This window comes from Pholcus phalangioides, unplaced genomic scaffold (assembly GCF_987345545.1).
Source record: "Pholcus phalangioides strain wild (caught in Gottingen) unplaced genomic scaffold, Ppha-v1.0 ptg000015l_1, whole genome shotgun sequence".
Taxonomy (NCBI): domain Eukaryota; kingdom Metazoa; phylum Arthropoda; class Arachnida; order Araneae; family Pholcidae; genus Pholcus; species Pholcus phalangioides.
This window is the reverse complement of record NW_028301608.1, coordinates 5,379,261-5,397,313: the sequence shown is the minus strand read 5'-3', so window position 1 is coordinate 5,397,313 and position 18,053 is coordinate 5,379,261. Positions and strand designations below refer to the sequence as shown.

At 37.6% G+C, this 18,053-nt stretch overlaps 1 protein-coding gene across 2 annotated transcripts in view; it reads left to right on the top strand.

Moving 5' to 3' along the window:
- Positions 1-450: 450 nt before the first annotated feature.
- Positions 451-18,053, top strand: part of SerT (Serotonin transporter) — an 88,783-nt gene continuing 71,180 nt past the window's right edge. The window contains exon 1 of one of the 2 annotated variants that reach the window (XM_089242663.1): positions 451-510. Coding sequence is in view for 1 of the 2 variants with exons in the window: in XM_089242662.1 (XP_089098788.1) it covers positions 17,602-17,887 (286 nt within the window). In the remaining variant the exon portion in view is untranslated. Of the gene's footprint in view, positions 511-17,549; positions 17,888-18,053 lie in introns of those variants that run through there. The other variant, XM_089242662.1, reaches the window with a different exon arrangement.

Genomic DNA, 18,053 nt, shown 5'->3' with positions numbered 1-18,053 from the left:
TCGCAAAATTAGTGAAAATTCTGTGTATCAATGAAAATCCCGAAATTAATGAATCCCAAAATGAATTCCGAAATTAAAAATAACTCCATAATGAATGAAAATTTAGAGCTAATGAAAAGTCTAAACCTTGGAATGAACAATAATTTATAATACATGTAAATAACGTTGATATATTAAACATTTTTCATAAGAGAAATCTCTCTCACCCTATCTACCTCACTCTATCGAAATGACGGTTTAATTTTTAAAAAACCCCTACCGAATATGAAAAATCGAGCGCGCGGCTCAACAGCAGCGCCAACGAGTGCGCGCGTACACGCGATTAGCGTAGTGTCACCTCGTGTCTCAATTTGCTCTGTCCTGATTTCCGTTGGCCGCAAAACAGAGAGCTGCCCTGCTTCGTGTCGCGAACGTTGCACGCGGCTCAATTTGCGCTTTGCCTTATTTAGTGTGGCCTCTGACGTATTTAGTCGTTACTTAGAGTTGTGCCGAACTTTGCTGCTGTCATACGTAAGCATTAATGAGAAATTAATATTTCTTCTCAAACATTTCAATTTTCTTCAAAAAGTAACAGTTGTAGCTTCCAAAACGCATTCTTTCCATTGGTAAAAATGTCTCTGACGTGTCCAATAAGGTGGACCATTGGACCAAAGTTTTTTTATCTTTTTCCTGGAATCCCGGGAAATGCGGTAAAAATTTCTGGATGAATTTTAAGTGCATTCAAAATACAAATAAACTGTCTGGCTGCTGGTATACCTAGTAAATTGACAGAGGAAAAAATTGTGAAAAAATTGGCAACAGCTAGGCGAGTGGGTGTGTACGGTTGAGGCTCTCTCTGAAAATTATTGTTTGCTTGCTAACTTTTTTTTTCTCATCGTAACTCATTTCAAATTTAATATAACATATACAATTTTTCGTAATCACATAATTTTACGGATGTGTACTATATGTTAAATATTTTTTTATTCATATAATACAAATAATAAGAGCTCTGATCTTATTCGGTATGGCAGAGAAAGTGTGTTCCAGGTGTGTGGAGACAATCATAACTCCAGACGATTCAATTAGTTGCACTAAATGCAAAGACATCTTCCATTATGGTTGTGGAGGTTTCAGCGAACTGGTATTCCGCAGGCTGAGGCGTGATCGGGTTCTGAGTTGGATATGCTTTAAATGTAAAGAAACAACAAGCAAGTCATCGAAGAAAGATCCACGTAGACAAGATGATCCAGGGGATACTTCTACGAGGGATCCGGATCCCGAACCATTAATGGATATGCAGTTACTCTCTCTTGATACTGAAAAAATGCCGAGTGATATAAGAGAGATCGTGAACGGAATAAGTGAAGCATTCTATGCTAACATACAATCACTGAAATCATACATGTGCTGCCAATTCAAAGAACTGAGTGACCAAAACAAGCACTATCAATCCCAATTACTTGAGCTACAAACAAAGCAACAAGAACTGTCATCGGAAAATTCTGAGCTAAAAACTGAAGTCAAGAAACTTCAGATTGAAATTGGTGAACTACAACAATATTCCCGTCGCTGTAACATTGAGATCCAAGGCCTTCCAGAGACTGAAAATGAGGATGTGATTGAATTGAAGGCAAGAATAGCTGATCAGGTGCAAAGTGATCTGGTGGGCAATATTACAGTTATACATCGAGTGCCTACGAAGATGAAAGATAAAATAAAGCCGATCATAATTCAGTTCGATAAAAAATCTAATCGTGACAATTTTCTCAAGTTGGCAAAATCTAAGAAACTGAAAGCGTCTTCGATCGACAGCAGACTACGACCCACACCAGTTTATTTTAATGAACATTTGAGCCCATACATGAAAAATGTGTTTTATCATTCTAAACAACATAAGCAACAACACAACTTCGCGTATTGTTGGATTCGTGACGGTAAAGTTTTTATGCGTAAAACAGATGACTCCGGGGTGTTCAAAATCAGTCATGTAGATGACTTATCTCATGTCAATTAATAGTAACGAAAATTTAAATCTCAAAATGAGCACCTTGGAGGATCTAGAAAGGTTTCTTTCCGTTATTCACGATATTCAACGTAACAATATTAGTAATAAAGCAAATTTTAAGGTTTTTCACTTGAATATAAGAAGCGTTAGGGCCAATTTTGACCATTTTATGTCATTTATAAGTAGTTGTGTTGATCATATAGATATTATAATTCTCTCGGAGGTGTGGATTTTTGATGTAGAGTCTGACCTTTATAAAATATCAGGTTTTGATTTATTCCCATGCTGTAGAAATTACAATAATTCAGGAGGCATATTGGTGTACACAAATAAATCTTTAAATTATAATAACATTACGTCAATCGCAATGGAAACAGCTGAGGTGATTGGCATTAACCAGCCATCACTCAAATTAACTATTCTTTGTTTATATCGATCACACTCATTTTCAAAATCAGAATTTGTTGAAGAACTTGACTCTATATTAATGAATACAAAATCCAAAAATGTCCTATTGGTAGGTGACATCAATATAAACATATTAAAACCCAATAATGACGATCTAGATTACATGAATATGTTGTCAGGACATGGTTTCCTCCCCTTAATTACTGATCAAACTAGGCCTCTTTCTGATAGTTGTATTGATCATATTTATCTACGTCACTCAACTAATATTACCAAATACTATTCATCAATAGTTGACACAGACATAACTGACCATTTTCCGATCGTTTGTAAACTTCACTTTGCCACCCCAATATTAGATAAAATAAGTCAAACTATACATAGGAAAATGAAAATTATTCGGTATGCTGATATGTCAAATTTTCTCCAAAATTATGAATTTCGATTCGATCACACTCATCCCGAAAAAGATTTTGATAATTTTTTATCCACCATGAATGTCATTGTCCAAAATCATTCCAGTGACCGAATAATTGTTTCAAGGAAGAAGATCGGTAAACCATGGGTTACAGGCGAAATTTGCAATTTGATTAAGACAAAACAACAACTTTACATAAAAACAAGAAAATATCCGTATGACCTCTCTATGGAAACTGCATATAGAAATATAAAATCAAGAATCAAATCTAAAATAAAGCAATCTAAAAAACAGTACTACTCTTTCAAGTTCTCGGAATGTCGTAACAATACTGAGCGTTGGAAGTTTGTTAACAGAATATTAGGCACTGAGAATAAAGAGAATGTACTTCCAGAAAATGTTGAACCTCTGATTCTTGCCAATCAATTTAACTTGTATTTCAATAGTATTGGAAGAAATACTGTAGTTTCCATGGATGACTATAAAAACTACGTACGTGGTTTTCAAAATTCAATTTTTCTTTCTTCAACTAATATTTTTGAAATAAAGAAAATTATTAACAAACTAAAAAACTCTGTATCTTCCATCGATGCAATGAACTCAAAAGTTTGGAAGCGATTTCCTGACAGCGTCATTCAGGTATTCTCTGATCTAGTTAATAATTGTTTTCAAAATGGTGTTTTCCCAGAATCACTCAAAAAAGCAATCATTACCCCTATCTATAAAACCGGTGACAAGAATGACCTCAGCAATTATAGACCAGTCTCAGTTCTCAGTACGACAACCAAAATATTGGAATCTATCTTAAAATGTAGATTATACTCGTTTTTAAATGCTAATAATTTTTTCTCAGAAAATCAACATGGTTTCCTGCCAAACAAAAGCACTGAAACTGCACTAATTGAATTTAGCAAATTTGTGGTTGATAGCTTAGATAACTCAAAACAAACAATAGCAATTTTTCTTGATATACGAAAATGTTTTGACAGCATCAATCACAATATATTGCTTGCTAAATTGTACACATATGGTATTAGAGGTACTGCTTATAAATTATTTGAATCCTATCTTAATAATAGATCTCAATCTGTTAAGTGTGGTAAGCATATTAGTAGTCCAGTAAACATGCACAGAGGAATTCCACAAGGAACTACTTTGGGACCGTTGCTTTTTACTATCTATATTAATGATTTCTGTAACCTTGAACTAAATGCCAAAATAATCACATTTGCGGATGACACTGTACTTCTTTATTCTGAGAATGATCATCAATCATTGGATCATATTATTAACAACGATTTAATCAAAGTCCGAAATTGGTTTCGATCAAATGATCTCGAAATAAACATTCTAAAAACAAAATACATTAGTTTCTCAAACCTCACTAATTTCGATAACTGTAACCTCATTTTTCATAATAAAAACTGCCCTACTGATCTTTTATGTACCTGTACTCCATTAGAACAAGTAAGCTCCATTAAATACCTAGGTATTGTTATAGATCGAAATTTTAAATGGAAGTCCCATGTAAAACATATCCAATCAAAACTTTGTTTTATAGTTTATAAATTTTATTATCTAAAACATTATCTAAATACTCATTTTTTGCTGTCATATTATTATTCCCTTTTTCATTCTCATCTATTATATGGACTATCTGTTTGGGGCAGTGACTACATCAATACGTTGCGACCCATCATCCAGACCCAAAAGAAAATAATCCGATCACTAACTGGCAATTACTCAACTCCGTCATTTGATCTCTACCGGCAACTTAACATACTCCCTTTGCGGTATTTATATTTTTATAAATCGATTCTCCTACTTAATAAAAAACAACTTTGTCTCCCTCTTAATTTATCAAGGACATCAAATAGATACAATAACATTCTTAATATTCCCTTGATACATAAAACAGTGAAGAAAAACCATTTTACATATCTTATTCCGAAATTTTATAACAAACTGCCGCATGATATTCTTTTTCCCCCTTCAATACCGTTACTGAAAAAACGTTTAAAAAATTACCTTTTTTCAATAGCTAACATCAACGATCATTTTTAAAAAACAAAAACAGAGCTCTATCGATCAGTGCTAAATCGAATTTTCTAAATGTCTAAGTACACTTCCTGCTGTTTGCCTCCACATGTCGAAGTCGCAAAACAATTCTCGCATCAATCTAGCATTCCATAATCTTCATTTATAATGTATATGAAAACATACTGTATATCTGAAATGTTGTATTGTATTCTAATTGTACTATCTAATTGTATTCTATTGTATCTATAATTGCTCACAGATGCAGAATTACTTCGATATAATTATCAACATTTTTCCCTCCCCCTCTTTTTTTTTTTTTTGTGTTCGTTCTGTCCTTGAAATTGTATTGTAATTACTCATCGATACTTCGTGTTCATCAGTACAGATCCACGGGATCTCTTGGTGAATTTGTTTTATTATTTTGTGCTATTTCATCGTGTTAAATAAAGTTCAAAAAAAAAAAAAAAAAAAAAAAAAAAAATTTCCCGACTTACATCACGCGTATGAGTTTGTCGGCATTTATCGATTAGTAATTCAACCCATTGACGCTGTTTGGTAAGAAAATTTGCCATTCGACATTTCAATTTTTTTTTTTCTTTGTCAATAAATGGTGGGAGTGGTTTCACCCTCCAAAAGTCAAAATCGTCGTTAATGGGTTAATATTCATTGGTTTTACCGGCCTGTCATCGTGACAGGAACACATCATGCGCACTTCAGAAAATTTCAATTAATCTGTTAATAATTTTTTATCTTCGTTGGTATGCTCAATGATATTCCATATTTTTGTTATGGGCATTATTTTTCTTTCCTTTTTTTTTGTAATTGACGTGTAAGGCTTTTATAAATTTCATTTATTTATTTCATTATCATAATAATTTAAGACTTTTTTAAACCAGTATACCCTTTTCTCTTGACCTATTCTTATATATTTATAATGTGTAAATTACATTTATTTTTTTAATTTAGTGATAGGTGCGTTGTAATCTATCTCAAGTCGTCACAGTGTAATATTTATCTGCGGAATAACCTTAACGGACCAAACTTCGGATGGAATAAATTGTATCCGGATAATGCAGAATAAATAAACTTTCCAATTTTTGACTATCTGATTAAGTACACACACACACACAAAAACTAATTAAGGAGATTCCACTAGAAATAAAAAAATTCACGATACGTCAAAAATTGTGTAAATATTCTATTCCGTTACTATGTATCAGTGTTTCCCAACGTGGGCAATATCGCCCCCTGGTGGGCGATGGAATGGTCCAAGGGGGCGATAGAACCTACTGATTTAACATAGGATCTTATGGGTTTACTTCAGTTGGGGGGCGATGAGAGGAAAAAATTTCTGATGAAGGGGGCGATGGAATGAAAAGTTTGGGAGACTATGCTATATATCGATCGACGAGAAACTATATGCCGCTGGTCGAGTGTGTAATCCTTTCCCTGAGATGCTTCAGACACACGTTAGGTGCTATAAATACCTACTGTTACATCTGCCTTCAACTTACCCTCCCTTTAATGAACCCCTGTGACTTTTCAGTCGCAAATACTACGGTTTTTTGTTTCAGTCGCAAATAAGACGGCTTCGGAAGACAAAGTCAAAGGAATTCCTTCTGATCTGTCTGGTCACACATCGTTCAAAGAATGCCAACAGTCATGACGTGGGGACTGTAAGCAAATATTCGCCATGGAACATTGGACCGGTGTCTGGCCAGTTTATTCCACTGGTGCTTCATTGGGGAAGGGGAGTCAATCATTTGAAGCAAATGTTTGCGAATGACTATTGAACTAGGCTGGAGATAGTGGGCCCCTCCCCCCCCCCCAGCTCAAGTATAAAACGGGATAAGAAACCCAGGACCTCTTGCGTACCGGGCCATTATGCTACAGAATCGGACTTTTTCCTCCATGCCTAGCCCTATGGGCCGATCGTAGGAATAGACGGGGCCCAGATAGGTCTTCTTTACCACATGAATCTTTTTTTCCCCCCCTTACACGCGTGACTTGCTGAGTAGAGGCATTGCAGTAAGCCATTAGCTGAAGTTTCTTAACTTCAGCTAATGGCCTCCAAGTGACGGCAGTAGAGATGGAAGGGGTTTTTTTTTTGCTCGGCCAGGGTACATAATAAATGATTTTTTTTCAAGTAAATCGGATCAAAACTCGGCCTATTGATTTCATTTGTCTTGGCCGAGCAATAAAACTCGTCCAGCTTTATAAAATGCCACATCTTTTTTTTCAAGGAGATATTTTAGCGCGGGTGATGATGTTCCCTCACGTTACTTAACTTAGCCTTGAGGATGTACATCAGGGGTTCTCACTTTTTCACAGCGGGCCTTCTTTCCCCTGTTAAGTGCTTAGGGGTCATTGAAGTATTACGTCAGCATCGATGGGGGGGGGGTTTCCGATTTGCTGACTTGATGACAAGGGGGGAGGGGGTTTTAGATGATGCTCACGTCATCAACCACCCTTTTTGAAGATATGAAATATTCTTGATGGTATCTTACTCGGTGCGCCAAAAACGGAAAAAAAATTTGGATAGTTATTGGGCACCTGAACCACCATTCTCCCTATTGATAAGTCCCCTACAGAGCCACTTTAGTGATCTCTAAATGTTTCACGGATCCTTCAAGTGCTCTGGAAATGTGTCCGGGCCACTCAAGTAATCCGTAATTATATGCCACTGATCACTTAAGTAACCACCCGCGGGCCTTCTTTCCCCTATTCAGTGCTTATCCACGGGCTCCTTCCGGCGCGTTAGAAGGCAGGGGGCAGTGCTGACGAAATTTTGCTCCCGGGGGGGGGGGGGGGTCAAAAGTGGCTGAAAATTTGCTGACGTAATACTTGCACAGCCCCTTATTCACGGACTCCGCGAATAAGGGTGTATATATTCTATATAAAGAATATTTTCGAAAATAATTTTGGCTTTTGGCGGCGCACACTTTGAGAACTCCTGGCGTGCATAACTATTTGCCCCCTCCCCCAACTCCAAGACCAACAAGCAGAGGAAAAGAGATACTCTTATTAGGGCCCTCTCGCACGGAGCGTATGCGGGTCCGGAAGAAGTTTTAACTATTGTTACATAACGGTGCCTTTCAGACGATGCGGAATGCGCCAACACCAGCTTATAGAACAAGGTCTCCGCACGAAGCTTGTGACGTCAATGAAGAAGGCCATTTCTCCTATTGCCATTGGATATACTGCAAAAAAAGGTAAAGATATCGCATGCGTCGACCTGCTTTATCCAATGGCAATAGGTGAAATGACCTTCAGTGACGTCACAAGCTTCGTGCAGAGGCCTTGTTCTGTAGGTGGTGTTGAATGGGCCCGCAACTTGGAAGTGTTCGTGTGGGTCCGGATGGCGTCCGCATGTGTCAAAACCTAAGTGCGGGCTCCGCATCCACACATACAGGTTTTGTACATTAGGTTATATGAAGCTATTCGCGCGACGCGGGTCCGGGTCGAACTCGGCCGTATCTTTGGGTATTTTTAAAGATGGATTTTGCATTTAATTCTTTTAATTATATATTTGCCATAAATACCCTTAAAAACACCATATGAAGGTCCCTGTTCATCACACAAAAGAATGTACCCACATACGTCTATCGATCCGTTTCCTTCTGAGATAAAGGAGATACTATAGCAACTTTAACTGCCTACGTGTTACATACTTTAACACGAGGATTTTTTATTAAAATTATTTTAAAAAATTTTATGGCACAAAATATGGGTGATGATTTTTGAAAAAGTTTCATTTTGTTAAAATACAATAAAAAATAACCATCAATTAATTAAAATCCTAAAAACTCGTGTTAAAGTACCATATACTGGGATGACTTTGTGCCACTTTTTCAGGCTTTTCCTTGATATCTTTCCATAGGCTTTGCATCGGCTGCTGGGGATTTTACTAAAGGTAGCTTCACATGGGCTGAACCTCACCCGGGCTGACAGGGCCCGGAATGATTTTCATAATTTTTCGTTTCTTCACGCTATACATATTTGCTATAAAGGAGGCCTGCCAAAGGTCCCAGCCTAGGGGCCCCTCGCTCCAGGATGTGAAGAACATGTGGGCGATAGAAACTCGACAAAACAAACAACTTTCACCATACAATGTGGGGTGGGAAAGTAAGCGGTGAGCCGCGAGAGGGCACTTTCCCAGTAGTGGATGAAACGTCACCTTTCGTAGAACCATTACCTCCTAGATCAGCCATCTTCAACCTTTGTTGCTCTCTGAATCACTAGAAGTGCTCGATTCTCATATGCCCGATTTCGTGCTCGCGAGCACTTAATCGGCTCTTCCGTTAAATACCCCGACAAATTGGACGCAAGAGTAATGATGGTGGAGATTTCAAGCATATGTATGTAAACGTTACCGTAAGGCTTACATGCTGACCTCTCGGCCTACAGGCCCAATTTGGCCCTCGGACCATAATTTTGTCAAACTTAACTAAGCAACACATTTACCGATCACTTAAATGACCCGCTGTGTAGTTCTACATCACTTAAGTGACCCGTAGCATATTCACAGATGACTGAAGTGACCTCCGGCAAAGTCCAAGATCACACAATTTGCCTGCGGCCATATTTACAGATACCCTAAGCAATCCACAGCTCATTTACAGATCATCTTAAAGGACCCACAGCGCATCATAGATCACTCAAACGCCCCACGACACAGTCCCAGATCACTTATCACTCCGCAGCGCGTTTACAGATCACTTAAGTGACCTGCGGCACATTTACAGATGGCTCAAGCAGCTGGCAACACAGTCCCAGATCACTTTAGTGGCCCGTAGCATATTTAATGATCACTTAAGTGAGCCAAAGCACATTTACAGACCACTCAAGCAGCTCACGCAGCAGGCCCAGTTCCAGATCACTTTAGCGGCCCGCAGAACATTAGATCACTAGACCACTCAGGGCCGCAACTAGATACTTTGTCAACCGGGGTAAGCCGGAATTTTGGCGCCCCTTGCATGAAGAGGATGCGGTTAAAGGGTAAATTCGGTGCCCCTTCTGGTTCAGCGCCCGGGGCACGAGACCCGCCTGCTTCCCCTAGTTGCGGCCCTGAGATCACTTAAAAGACCCACGCACATTCACAGATTACTTAAGTGGCTAACAACACGTTCTCAAACTAATGAAGTAAGTGGTCTGCACTCTACTAAGGGTTGAACACCCTTGCCGTAAGGGGTGCTCTCTGTTTGACGATAAGCATAGCCAGTGCTCGCGACTCGAGAAATGTTGAAGACCCCTATCCTAGATACTCCTTGAACCTCTCTAGGAGGTAATGGCAAAACCCGTCATTCAGCTGCTATCCGTCGCCGATGTGACGCCTGTATTGTAGCTGGTGGTCGCTCATTTGTTGTAAAGTTTTCTGTAATAAAGATTCTTTATCCTTTAATATTTGTCTTTACTGTGTTCTTCACTTTCACTTTCACGCAGGTGCTGTCTCGCGTTTGTACGCGTACCCCACGTTGTGCGGTGAAAGTTGCTTATTTTGGCGAGTTCTATCAATCCTTACAATTCTGACCATCAGTTTTATTACACCCTGCAATCAGATGCCTAATCGAAATGGAATTAATTTCATTACGGTTAGGGATGGCCGTAGTTAATTGAGAAAAATGTGGAAAATTGGGTTCGCAAACAGAAGAAATCGCCAATTGTCAGCGAAATTGATCATTATTGCTTATAAAGTCTTGGATAAAGTGTTGCATCAAGTATGCAGGGAATGAAAATGTATATGTTACGGTGTAAAAAAGACTTAAAGCTGCACATTTATTTGAGGAATATATTTGTTATTCGTTGCATAGTCAAATGCATTATAATAAAATTGCTAAATTATGCAAATGATTTTCACCCCCGATTTTAGTGAAGATTGCAAATTCAAATCCGCTTCTTTGAAAAAAAAAAAGAGGTCGTAAAGAGCAAAAATACGGGAACTTCCCGTTTAAGGGTCATATCGATGAGCAAGTCAGAGCGTCGAAACATGTAATATAAATCTTATTTTCATCGATAGGTATCAATGGAGTAACAGCAGGGCTCCCACTTGTCCTACTTTTCCTACTTTTTGGGTAAAATGTCCTACTTTTATCTTACTTTCTCAGTTTTGTCCTACTCTTTCTAGTTTTTGTACTACTTTTTTTTTTACCAAATCCTATCAACAGAATTCATGTAATTGGTTTTAATTGAGCAGGGAATCATCGATATATTGCCAAATAGTACAAATGTTATAGATTACAATTAATGATTCTGCCAAAGCAGAAATTATATCGTTTTCAAGGTTATTTGAGGGAAGTTGTATGTGGACCATTTGGCTTATTAATTTCTCGTTTGTTTTGTTTCAGGGTTCAACTAGTAGAGTAGACACTAAAAATTCTTCTGTCTGGATGGAAAAAATAAGTTTGTATTAACTACCTCATGGTCTTGAGAGAGTAACTAACATTCATCATTCAAAATTATGGTGCACATTTTGTGTGTGTAGGTGAAACAATAATTTGCTTGCTTTACAAAGCAGTTGGATACTGATACTACAAAATATCATTGTCTTCTGTATTTTTAGGGAATGCAGGGGTGTAAACAATATTGACTATGTTCAACAAAGAGCTAGAAATAAAAGTGCTTCATTTTTCAAAAACGATTACACTGGCATTGAACAGTAAAATGTAAACAAATCCTTAAAAAAAGTATGGACAGCGTAGTAAAGCCATCCAGTTCACCTTGACGCATTTACATTCGACCTTGTAATTTACTGTGAAATTTGCATCTGTGCTTTTGGAAGTGGGTCTCGAAGGATCTTCATTCTTAAAAAATCTTACATGCCTTCATAATTTGCTGTGTATTGTCGAAGAGAGTTGACAGATTGGACTGTGGACGACTCAAAAAAAATTCTATTTATATTATGAGAAAACAGAAAATAATTATCTGTGGTTGCTAGTGCACTGTTTTGGCAAAAATTGTTTTTGCCAACTTTTCTTCTCTTGAGGCTTCCGGGCCATGCCCATGTGGGAACATATGTTAAGACGAAACTGACTATAGAAAATTCTAAATAAGATTTGTTAAAAAAAAATACATCGTTGTAGAGGGATTTATGTATCACTATATCGAGTGTCGTTGTAGCGAGGCTTCACTGTATATATATAACGATAAATCCCTCTAAATTATTGAAATTCCTCTATTTTTTCCAAATCTTGTTTGGAATTGCCTCCTCTCGATACAGCGATATCCTTTACTACGATAAATCCTTCTATAAATGATATTTTTCAAGATATTTCGAAACCGCAATGATATTTTTTTTATATTTCACTCAAAAATCGCCTTCAATATATTGCTGAATTCCTCACCAGTGTTTGTTCCTTCGAGGGTGTTTAATAACATCGGTATTTTGCACTATTTACCCTAGTGTTAATGGTTATCCTGAAATTACTTTCTACGTAGTACACAAAAGTCTTGTGCGTTAAATCACTTTACACAGTTAAACAATCAATTGAATTTTATTAATCAACTAATCAAATTGCAAGATATACAGAAGACTGGATGCCGTGAAGATATTTATTATTTTAAGGAAGGAAAAAAAAACTCATCACACTCGAGGGACCCGGGTTCGGGACGAGTGCTTTGACCACTAAGCTACAGAGGAGATAGAGATTTTCCTTCGCTAGAGCGTATATATGCCGAACGGAACCGTGCAATGGACGGTGAAACTGATCAGCTAATAGCTCATGGACGACGAGCCACCAGATAGCTATATATATGACATGAATGGAGAGCGACATTCATGTCATAATCAAATTGAATTTTTTGTTGCGGATAAATAATTACAAATGCTTTTCATGGAGGTGCTAAAAACTCCGATTCAGAAGAAATGCCAACCACAACATGTTAATTTTGTACTGATGATGATGGTATCTCTCCCGATGTAAGGTAGAGTCTCGGTAATTCGTGTCTCGAAAGTTCGAGGTCCCGGATAATCCGAGGTAATTTTTCCGCTGGGAATTTTTAGAAATTCCTTCTCAAAGCGCTTTACGTATTTCTTTTGTTTTATTTTTTCAACGAATGTGAATTATTTCAGTTTTAAGAGGCCTGGATCCCTACCCGGGGATGTTCAGTGGACCCCCATAATATACCAGAATTTTCCTGAGGTTCTTCTCTATAATAAATTTATAATGTAATATATTCTTATCAGGGCCCATGGATATGAGGGGCCCTGGCAGCTTTTTATAAAGAGACCATCGGTCTTGACAAGTCTAATCTTAAGGAACTAAGCCTGTTTTTCTCAAAGTGTGCATTGCGGCTCCTTATGGACGTCGCTAACCTTGTCAGGGGCGTTGTCGCGAGGAGTGTAGTGCAGGACTCTTCAACCGCTGACACTGCGGGCCCAAAGCCGTAGTGAGAGGGGGGGGGGGAAGGGTCTTAAACACGCTAAACACAGATCATACGGATTAGATCTCTTGGGAACATATACGTGATGATCACATTATCTTTATAAAGGCATATTAAATAGTCCAGGGTGGTTAATTTTTGAGTAGTCAAGCAAAATAGACTAGAATGTGGGAATGAATGGCGCCAAAAGAATTTGTATAGCCCACAGGCCATAAAATGATAAATCCGCATAAGAAGAGGGGGGGGGGAAGCAAAGCCCTCATCGGAGGGCCTAAAACTATGTGGTCCTTGTCAATTGCTCGAATTTCGTGGAAAACTGAGGCTGAAATGAGGAAAAAAATCCTACTGAGGTGAATACAATTTTTTTTTATTTCAGTGGTTCCAGGGATCCTTTTTATTTTCCAGATAGTGGGCACATTCTCTTTAATTTCACCTGCACAGACCTGTTGTTTTCTCCGCTCACAGAATTTTGATTTCTGTTTGGGGAATGAAAAAATATCATACTACCTCATATACAATATAGGGATTTTTTTTCTGCTCAGCAGAAACTCTATAAACGGAAGTACTCTCATTTTTAGTTATTCTCAGACTCTAAGCGTCCATATTTTGTAAACTTGTTAAGCATGAAAAAATTGTGCCTTTCTTGGTTACTCTTGTCCATAACCACAAACAATAAAATTTTATCAACTACAAAATATGCCTTTCAGAAAACAACTGTATAGTACAGGATGTATTATATTGAGAAACATCGTTTAAGTGGAACACCTTCTGCCACCTATCAAATAAAAAACACAACCGTTAATGATCTTTAGAAACTGAATTAGTGAAGAATGTGCTGCATGAAAAAATCATTATAGATTATAACAATATATTAATGAGTATTTTTCGGGCAATAATATAAATTTAATTATCAAGATTGTTACAAAACTTTATCAGTTGATGCCTAGTGTACAATAAAATAACGTAAATAATACGTGAAAAATGTAGCTATCCTTGGCTTTTTGCGCTTATAGTCGATAAGCATATACAGTCAAACCTTAGTGCGTCACCCGCTTAACACGTCACTTTTTTGGAAATCCCAATTGTGCTCAGGCCGGAATTGGCACAGCTAGGGCTTACTCCGTTTAACGAGTCACTCCGCTTACAAAGTCATACTTTTGCTCTCCCAAGAGTGATTCATTAACGAGGTTTGACTGTATACCGGAAGAAACAGCTTCATTCTGGGTATTTATGGTTATGATCACGTGAGTCCCAACCATGAGTTTAATTAGGCACGGCACGGAGATCACATGCTTCCTCTACATCTGCAGTAGGGCCCCTACCTGACATAGCATGGAAAATTCAAGCATTTACCAAGTTTACTTCAAAATATTAAACAGAGATGGCAGCGCTAGCAAATACACAAAACAAGCTAAAGTCGGACAACATACATAGGCTAGGACCATGGATATACATACAAGCACACTACACGTTCCAACATGTACCGATTCGTTAAAAATTATTCCGCAGAGGTGTATGTTCGGTTTAGTACTAGGTACCCTCAGCTGAGATCTTTGATAAGCTTTTAAGTAAGACTCTCTCTCTTAACTGGAAGAAAATACCTTTTTTTGCTATTTTAACCAATTTCTGTTAATTGTAATGCTTTTTGAAGGGTGGTAACTCAAAATTTCTCCGGAAGACAATTTTTGTATCCCCAAGCCTTTTGTGCCTCCTTCAAAGGTCGAACCTGCGTACGCCCCTGATTAAGAGGTAGTGCTTAAGCCCTCTTTTATTTTGTCCTGGGGCTATGTTGCTGTTGAAACGACAGTAGGGGCAAACGTTTTCGTATAAATATTAAAAAATTTGTTCTGTAAAAACAGCCTCATTATTATCAAGGATTCCGAGATCAACTCTACGTTGGAAACCCCTGTTTTAGACTATTCTGGGGAGCCGCGGATGGAAAAAGTTTGAGAACCGCTAAATCAAATCCACGGAATTTGGAACAAAATGAGTGAGAGGTGTGTTAAGTACGAAAACATAACTCTAGGGGCGTGGGGCACACATACCTAAGGATCTCGGCCCCCCTAAGAAAACCGATTTTTATTGTTTTTTTAAATTATCCCGAGTTTTCAGTAACCCTCGGTTCCGTTCACCTCGGATTATCGGGACTCTAACGATAACCCTTCTACAACGATTTTTTTTCTCTGGTCCACAGAGTATCGTTATATCGAGGTTTCTCACTGCAGTTATAAATACTACGTTTCGAAGGTTTTTAACAACTGGCTGTTGCGAAGATATATTTTGGAAAGAGAGAAAATTCAACTGCCCCTGCGGGGAATCGAACCCACGTCCTTTCACTTTCCGGGTGAACGCACTAGACTACAGAGGCACCGAATCTCACAATCTTTCCTTGGAGCTCGTGTACACTGAAAGGGACCGTACATGGACTTATGCAAGGATGACGTCATAGGGCGTTCAACGGGAAAGTGAAAGGACGTGGGTTCGATTCCCCGCAGGGGCAGTTGAATTTTCTCCTTCCAAAATATATCTTCGCAACACCCAGTTGTTAAAAACCTTCGTATGGTAGCGGAGAATGACGTCATCCTTGCAATACTACGTTTGTTATTATATATGGTTAGCATTTTTGAAGATTTTCGGTTAAAATCCGATTCATCAGTTGATTAATCGATTAAAAATTTTTGATTAGCTACTTGTAATCAAAAAATCAATCACTTTAGCAAATTGTAATCGATTCCCAGTCCTAGTGATTATCTGTATCGAAAAATTACCGTATTTTAACGTGTATGAGGGAACCCTTTTTTGCCAGAAATTGATCCCCAAAGATACGAGGGGTTTCTTATACATGATAGTATTATAGATATATCTTTTCAACTTTTTTTCCAAATTTTAAGCCCAAAATATATAAGGGGAATCCTTATAGACGTTGAAATACGGTATATTATCACTAAAGCTGGGAATCGATTAAAATTATTAACTGGTTAATAAAAAAAAAAAAAAATTAATCGATTAATCGAGTATTTTCTAATGCTGTTTCTTTATGATACATTTATTAGGTAGCTTTTTTAATTAATTCATGCTACAAAAATATACTTTATTCATTTCTCCAAACGGGCATTACACTATAAAAGTTTTAGAAAAGTTATTTTATAAAACTTGAAAAATGCAACCAATAAGCTTATCGCGCGATATGGAACCAATGGGCCTATTGGTTGTTTTTCTTTTCAAGATTTGTAAAAGATCTTTTATCAAACTTTATAATATAATCCCAGCTACACTCGTCTATTCACTAGAAGTAAACAAATATTGGAAAAGAAATGGATCACGGCCGGTATTACACTATAAAATGTTGATAAAAATACGTTTATAAAACTTGAATAATGCAAATAACAAGATTATCGGTTACATTCGAGCAAATGCAATCAGTAAATGCAGCTTATTGGGTACATTTTTCCAGCTTTATAAAAGAACTTTTATCAAACTTTTATTGTGTAATACTGGCCTAAGAAATTTAGACTGCATGCTGCATTTTTGTCAAAAAAATTATGGAATTTATTTATTTGATGCTTTTTTAGAGAAATCAGTCATTTCAGGGTAGTTAAACAGATTTCGAAACTATTATAGTTTTCGTTGAATCGACTTACATTTCCTTCATGTCAAAAAGTATTTGATGTAAACATTTACTCAAATATTTTTTTCAAATTTGGGTCACTAATCTGAAATGTTATACCTAGGAATAATAATTCAATAATAATAATGAATTTTAATGAAAATTTTAGTCTAACTCTAATCAGATTGAATGAGTCAATTAACTCAAATTAAATTTTCAACTGCGATTGAAAACAATTGGTCGATTAACCGACTCTATTAATCGGTTAATCGGACCAGCCCTAATTATTACTTTTGAGAATTCCAGATAATTAATTTTTGCATGTGTGTGTGTGTGGCGGAGGGTTGGATTTGGGGGCATGGGTGGCAACTCATCAGGTGGAAAGTTTGAACGGTTGTGTGCGAATGATTCCCGGGACAAATATCAGATCAGACGCCCTCTGACGTGAATCAGACTTTTCTTTGTCGAACAGAGAGAGAGAGGAATTTTCTCCGGCATTTTGGGACAGTGCGCACAAGGCCGAACTCCCGCCTTTTTCGGATGACAGGCATCGGCAAAAGAAGGCGCAACAGTTTTTCCCGCACAAATGCAAGGCTCTCTCTTTCTCTCTCTCCGTGTCAAAATAATGACAACCAAAAAAGAAAATTTTGAAAAACTTGCTTTGGAAATTTTTTCTTTTTGAAAAGTGCACAAAAAAAGTCATCGTTTTTTCGGCTTTTTTTTTTTGCAATTCGTGTGAAAATAAATAAACAATTCCAAAATATGTCGATGTCAAACTCGAACTCGACCTTTGAGAAATGCTCCCTGAAAGCAGAACTAGAAGGTGAAGAGGTTAAAACTACGGTAGTTCTCCATCGCCATCATCAAAACGCTTCGGCAACTTCTCCGTCGGCACCGTTATCGCCGTCGGCACCAGCTCTGACAGAAATTTCGGACGAGCGCGAGACTTGGGACAAAAAAGCCGAATTTCTGTTGGCCGTCATCGGTTTCGCCGTCGATCTCGGCAACGTGTGGCGTTTCCCGTTCATCTGCTACAGGAATGGCGGAGGTAAGTGTTTCAAATAAAAAAAAACAATTAGATAATTGTTTTAATTCTTACTATCAATTAACAAAAAAGAAACATAAAGTGGCCAGTTGGAAGTATATTAGCCCGGAGGCTTTGGCTCTAGTGGTTCCGCTCACTGCTCTATAAAAACAGTTATGAAATTCTTATG